Consider the following 6717-nt stretch of genomic DNA (forward strand, 5'->3'; position numbering starts at 1 on the left):
ATCAGGATTTTCATAATTATTTGAAATTGTGATGCAATAACATGTCCATCTTTTTTAAACGCATAACATGAGATTATTAAGCTTAATTATTGCCAGGTACGCTCTATCAGGATAATAAATAACGTTTTATCCCTCTCTCATACGCAAATTATAGTTTCTTAGTAACCTTTGCCTCTGCTTTAAAGTTGCAGGGTAAAATTATACCTAATTCCATTATTTCCGGTAAAGTTTCTCCAATTGACTTCGTCAATTCTAACACTAAAAAAGAAAATTAGATGTATCAAAGATCGATTCTTCTACAACCAGAGTAGTGCTTAATGGAAACCAACATACGGCCCACATCAAAGTTAATGGTGAATTCACTTTGTATGTCCTTTCTCACTCTAATGTCTGTACTGTCCATTAACACTTTTTTTTCTAAAAAAAAAAAACTAGTCCCGATGTTAAAGAAGGCTCTTATTTATTAGAGGTTCAAAGCATCGAACACATTTTTCCCAAGGTAGGGATGGCTTCTATTTTAATAGATGATGAGGTTTACTTTTTATTTTTATTTTTTTATTTCTTTTGGGACCATGTAGTTACGTGTAGACATTAACAATGAAGACAAGGTCAGAGCTTCTTATACTGCTTTCGGTGTTGATTGGAATCAAAGAGGTGTGTCAGTTGAATACCCGCTGGAGATACAAGCAAAGCAGGAATCAGAGTATTTTATGGTAAAATTGTCATTTGGTTTAACAAAGGGGGCATGATTGTACTCGTACTAAACATTACGGAAATAGGAACGTCAAGGTTTTAACGTCATGGGAATGTTCAAAAACCCCATGTTCTTAATGCTCGGTGTTAGTGCTGTCATGATGTTCTTTATGCCAAAGTTGATGAAGACCATTAAAGACATGGGTTTGTACTTTGCTTTTTTGTTGTTTTGCAAGCATTTAACCTTGTTTTTTTTTTTAGATCCAGAAGCTATGGAGGAAATGAGCCAGACACAAACAGACGCACAAAAGATGTTGAATGATATGCCTGGTTTATCACAAATGTTTGCCAAGAAATAAAAAACTCGATAGAACATTATACTCGATACATGTATAAAGAGACGTTAATTGTATTAGAAGCTACAAAAAAAAAAAGAAGAGCATAAGATAGGTAGGACTCGTTTGTGTGAATTGGTTCATTGCCGATTAATCTATCTTCGGCCGAGATTGGCAATAGGCTATGGTTTGATAGAGAAACTTTCGATGGTCAATGCAAGTTACATGGCATAAACAATGATGCGTAAATATTCAACTGCTCATTTGTATTTACTTTTCAAACACTATGACATTTATGGATTGTGTCAATTAATTTAAGTTACACCAAGCGGTTGCTCAAACGTATGTTATTTTTTATAAATTTCCTGGGGAAAGAAAACCGTTGTGGGCCGCTTTATTCTTTCTTTTTACAAAAAATGTTTTTGACCGCTCGATTTCTTAAGCAAAGTATCACTAAGCAACAGTTTATAAACCGTCGAATTATTGGTAAGACTTTCTTTACTACCTCCTCCAACAAGTTCCAAAGGCTTGTCACTACTCAAGAGGATGACGATTGCCTTCATGTCAAATGGAGCAATGAGAACTCGGGTACCAGTACATACAGTTACCTCTGGCTCAGAGACAACTGCCAATGCCCTCGTTGTCTTCATCCTTCCAGCAGTCAAAAACTGCATTCTTCCGCTGATATCCCGCTCGATATTAAACCTACTACTGTCAAAATTATCGGAGAGGAAGCAGAAATTACTTGGGATGCTCCCCTTCGCCATGAGAAAGAGATGGAAGCTCATGTGAGTCGTTTCCCCCTTGATTTCTTGCGTAGATATCAATCCAGTGAAGCAAGCGAGAAGTTTAGATTTAACCATCTAGTTCCCAAAACTTGGAGTAGCGACGAATACAAGCTGGAATGGGTGTCCTATGATGATTATATGAAAACGGATGAGGGTCTGCATACAGTGGTTCAAAGACTGTACAACAAAGGGTTAGTCTTTTTAAAGGATGTTCCTTTGACAGATGAAGCATGTACTCAGGTAGCCGAAAGAATTGGACCCATTCAAGAAACTTTCTATGGCCGTGATTTTGATGTAAAAAACATCGCTAAATCAATCAACATCGCATACACTAGTTTATATTTGGGTTTCCACATGGATCTTATGTAAGACGAATTACCAATGATATATACGCATAATTATTTAACCGTTTTTTTTCCCAGGTATTTGGATAGTCCTCCTGGAATTCAACTTTTACAAAGCTTACAGAATAGCGTGACAGGTGGCGCAAGTATTTTTGTAGATTCCTTCCGTGCTGTTGAATTATTAAAAGAAAAGTATCCAGAGGATTATGAAATTTTAGCAACAACACCCGTTACATTCCATTATTTAAACAATGGCCATCACATGTACTACAAGAGGCCTACAATCGTCACAGGGGAGCCACAAAGCGGACCGGCTTGGGAAAGTCATGTGAACTATGCTCCTCAGTTCCAAGGTCCAATGGATGATTTGTCTCCCAAGGAAGCAAAACGATTCTATAGCGCCTTCCAAAAGTTTGCAGATTTCGTTGAGGATGACTCACTTCGTTATCAATTGACACTTCAACCAGGCCAACTTGTTATGTTCGCCAACAGACGGGTATTACATGGTCGTACCTCATTTGACCCCACCAGTGGTGATAGACATCTGAAGGGAACCTACCTAAATTTGGATTCTCTCAAGGACAAGTTACGTGTATTGAATCAACAATACGGATATGATTCATCTGTTTAATGACTACTGTTGCAATAAACCATCTGAAAAACAACATGTGTCGTTATTATGTTTATAAAACCTGCTCTGAGACCTGTCACCTATACTTCGGTAATCCGTATTAAAACTAGAAGGAAAGGATCCCAGCACCTTCTAATACGTGGGGACCATCTGATTTTGTATATACTTTTTTTTTAATGTTATTTTTTTTTTTTTTTCTTTTTGCAGTATATACTGGGTTTTAGATTACCGTCAGTTGTGAAATTACCATCGGTTGTGAAATTATCAAAGAAAAACTCTTCTAGAACTATAATAAGCTGTCAACGTTTACACTTGGACTAGATCTCGCTTCATCTTAGTTACTTTTAAATGGTCAAGCAAAAAGTTGGAAAAACCTGCAAAACTTCGAAGTTCTCTTCCACAAAAGTGTTCGGCAGAAAACAACACACTGAACAGAATTGTCAACATTTAAAGGATGTAGATAAGAGTAAAAATCCAGTTACCTAAGTGAGTACTGTTTCTAGTCTCTCAATGTTTTGGAAAATATGGAATAGTTCATAGTGATTTGAATTGACAATTTTCTAGAATGTCAATGTCAGAATTCAGGTACAAAACGAGGATATAGTCTAAGAACCAGTCAATGACTTGTTTGAAGATTTAGTTGAAAATCTAGTTGAGGATTCAGTTAAAAATTCGACTGAGGGTAATAGTGTTCTGATCGAGTATTTTGAGATCTTTCAAATCTGCTTAATAAAGGAAGGATACCCTTCCGGATAGGACCTTAATGTTGAAAAAGACGTAATCTTTGAACTGACATCAAAACAAGTAAATGGTGCTGTTCTTGCCACCAATCATTGGGTTCAGCGAGAAAAAGAGTTGCAAATTAAAAGGAGCTGGCAACGTCGTATATGCACCAGTGTCAATTTACCAGGAGAGTGCGCTCAAAAATATACTACCAGTATCTGCATTCCACGGATAGGGAGAAATTATTACAAACTTTAGGCGAATCTGATAAAATTAGTAATATCGTATCCTTTTGGGAACCCATCCAGGGTTTCGAAAAATTGTAAAATTGGACAGTTTTGCGGTGGTTGGTGAGTACAAGTCAACGGTGACAGGCAGTTCATGTTTTCCTTTCAAAAGCAAATAGATAGTCAGGAAAAATAGTACAACTAAAAGGATCAAAAGCGCAGTAATTCGTAACAGCCCTGAATACCCAGAAGAATCACACAAAAGTCAACAACCATCAACCGTGATCAAAATGACGCAAAAAAATATTGGATCGATTGGTTTTTCTTCGGTGGTCTCTGCCGATACCCAGCTACTTTCGCCATTTAGACGTGCATTACATGACACACATAAGTATGGCGATGGAGAACACCAATAATCTTACAGATACTATTATCATTTCATTTGAAAGGCACAACTTATCGAATAGCTACCAACAAGCCAGTCTGGCTACGTCGGTTGATCTGGTTGATCCAGTAACTAAATTTCCCCCCAGGCATATCTTGCGCCAGAATTAATCAGATAATAATATAGCCAAGGCCATTTTTTCTTCTTGGTTCTTTAAAAGTACTGTTGCTTCCATGTCATCCAAGTGCGCCTTGAACTTGTTATAGAAAGTTCTCCCATATTGTTTTTATATTGATTATTGAGGCCAGTGTTAACCACAGATGGAATTAAAGTCACTGATAGTCAATCATTAATTAAAAAATTGCATATGTATAATTTATGAACATCACATCATTCAGTTGCGTTTTTTTTAAAAGTAAATAATTATTATGTATGGTAATTAAGTTTATTGTCTATCGCATTTCGTATCTGTTGTGTCTATTGTCTTCATCATCTTCACTATCTCTATAACCGGAAAGACCGCCGTCCACCAACAAAATGGGGGTGCTTTCTGCTACTGTGCTATAGAGATGATGCGATGACGTGTTCTCTGGTTCAACTTCGTCTGATATTTGTTTGCGTGAAGTTACCATTTTTAATTTAAACCAGTTGTATAGACCGATACCGAATAGGGTGATGCATAAACCAATAATGTTGATCAAGGTGAGGATATCTCCAAACACAAGTGACGAAATAAAAATAGTTGCTACTTCTTTAAATATACCGCATACACTTAGTGTCACCACCGATGTACGTTTAATTAAAAAGAATTCCGACATGATCATGAAAAAGGCAAGACTCCCGCCTGCCAAAACAATGCCAATCTAGAAGCCGTATTAATACCCATACTGTGTATATACTTTACAATGGTTACTCACAGTATGTGCGCCTGTCAAAAAATCAACAAAAAATGAACTTGTAAAAATGGTGATATAACCTTCGACTAGTGCAGAAATAATCAGTAGAATTATGGCTTGTGCAGGAGCCAGAAAAAAAATAGAAGCAAATGGATTTGTTAACCCCATACTTTCCTTACGCAAAAGTACTTCCGTTAAGGACCAGCGTAAGCCACCAAAGGCTGATGCTGCCATGACCTGGACGAATCCAATTAAATTAAAATCCGTTTCATCCGATACCATCAAGACTACGCCAGCAGTGATAATCACAATAATCAAAATCAGCTTCCAGCTTGGTTTCTCCAGCTTGAATAAAAATGCAAATAACAATACAAAAGCAAGTGTAGATGATTTACACATGGCTACAATAAGAAAAAAACCAAAACAAGTTAGCATAGAAGGAATGTATAATTCGAAAAATACTTACTATAAAATGATAATGTGATGGTTTTTAAAGAAAGATTTGACAAACCAATATCAAGACTCGTGGCTAATGCGCAGGGTAATACTTTGTATCTACACAAATGAAAGATAAGCTTATATACGTATAGAAATGTTGTACAAACATACATGTAATCGGAAACGGAAGGTCTTTTGGTAGGTCTCAAACTAGGCACGATTAGTAAAGAAGTTCCAGAAAACGTAAATTGAACAATCATGTGCACACTTGTCACAAAAAGGGGATATCCAAATCCATAATGTTCTGCTGAAAACATCCACTTATTATATACTGATAATATAGTGGCAAACTATAGTAAAATAATAGTAAGTACTTGTTACAGGCACAGCTTGACGAAACCCTACTGTATACCTAAAACGACAAAATCTATTTAAATATTTAAGAAAAACACTTAGATATAATACTTTACCACATCAGTATCCAAAACAAGTTTATAGCAGAAGTCTTGACCAGACTCTTTGGCTCCACAGTAGTATTATTGTCATCAAGTAGAGCTTCAGATGCTAAAGAAAGTGGATCTTCTTCTCTTAAAGAGAAAGCTTCGCTATCTTCGGATGCTCTACCATCAGAAATGGGCATCGGTTTTAAATGTGTCGCTGACATGGCCACATTAATAAGAAATGTGGTAGAAGAGAGAAAGGGATTTCCACAATTTTTGTTTACATTTTTTTTTTTGGTATAAAATAACTTCATAACTCCGACGACTTGTAATGCACTAGATGAACTCGATTTCTAGCCCTTTCATCAAAGACAGGATCGGGCGTGAACAAAGTTTAAAATTAGTGTCTCTTTTCAGCTGGCAGTTTTTCTTTAATATGAGTAAAAAAAAACTATACAAACTGACTTCCAAAGTTGAGATTGTTTGAAATAATTATAATTAAGAACGCAGATCTTATTCTATTTACCAATTATCTACCTTCCTTAGAACGATAAAAAGGTAGTAAAGGTTTATCGTCAGATGAATCTAGCTTTATAAATAAAATAAAGCGAAAGTTCTTTGCTTCTTCCTCATTTCGACTTACAGTAGTATACTACTGGGATCCCGCAGGACAATATACATATACATATATTACTATGACAGGCGGTGCAGCAGTCAAATTTACATGTGGCAATATCATGAGTGAGGTGGGCAATTCTATGTGACACAAAAAAGCATTTTTAATTTTTTAACGCTTAAAACGAAAATAGCAGCTATT

At 36.2% G+C, this 6717-nt stretch overlaps 4 protein-coding genes across 4 annotated transcripts; 3 read left to right on the plus strand and 1 right to left on the minus strand.

Annotated features, from left to right (window-relative positions):
- Positions 1-1212, plus strand: EV154DRAFT_321265 (uncharacterized protein). Its single transcript, XM_051594949.1, has 7 exons — positions 1-96; positions 155-222; positions 276-366; positions 436-499; positions 579-713; positions 780-897; positions 955-1212. The coding sequence occupies exons 1-7, from the start codon at positions 68-70 to the stop codon at positions 1050-1052; spliced, it is 603 nt and encodes a 200-aa protein (XP_051454614.1). The 5' UTR covers positions 1-67; the 3' UTR covers positions 1053-1212.
- A 232-nt stretch (positions 1213-1444) lies between these two features.
- On the plus strand, positions 1445-2791 carry EV154DRAFT_426169 (uncharacterized protein; the record flags this gene model as incomplete). Its single annotated transcript, XM_051596292.1, has 2 exons — positions 1445-2181; positions 2239-2791. 2 exons carry the CDS (start codon positions 1445-1447, stop codon positions 2789-2791), a joined length of 1290 nt encoding a protein of 429 aa, XP_051454615.1.
- Positions 2792-3139: 348 nt separating this feature from the next.
- On the plus strand, positions 3140-4296 carry EV154DRAFT_484393 (uncharacterized protein; the record flags this gene model as incomplete). The annotated part of the gene is made up of 4 exons (XM_051598649.1): positions 3140-3257; positions 3792-3864; positions 3950-4132; positions 4191-4296. The coding sequence occupies 4 exons, from the start codon at positions 3140-3142 to the stop codon at positions 4294-4296; spliced, it is 480 nt and encodes a 159-aa protein (XP_051454616.1).
- Positions 4297-4521: 225 nt separating this feature from the next.
- EV154DRAFT_518611 (triose phosphate transporter) lies at positions 4522-6249 on the minus strand. Its single transcript, XM_051602642.1, has 6 exons — positions 5931-6249; positions 5866-5872; positions 5632-5810; positions 5489-5577; positions 5044-5423; positions 4522-4989 (listed from the first exon to the last, which is right to left on the minus strand). Exons 1-6 carry the CDS (start codon positions 6212-6214, stop codon positions 4579-4581), a joined length of 1350 nt encoding a protein of 449 aa, XP_051454617.1. The 5' UTR covers positions 6215-6249; the 3' UTR covers positions 4522-4578.
- Between the last annotated feature and the right edge of the window lie 468 nt (positions 6250-6717).

Source organism: Mucor mucedo, assembly GCF_025094135.1.
Source record: "Mucor mucedo strain NRRL 3635 chromosome Unknown EV154scaffold_90, whole genome shotgun sequence".
NCBI lineage: Eukaryota > Fungi > Mucoromycota > Mucoromycetes > Mucorales > Mucoraceae > Mucor > Mucor mucedo.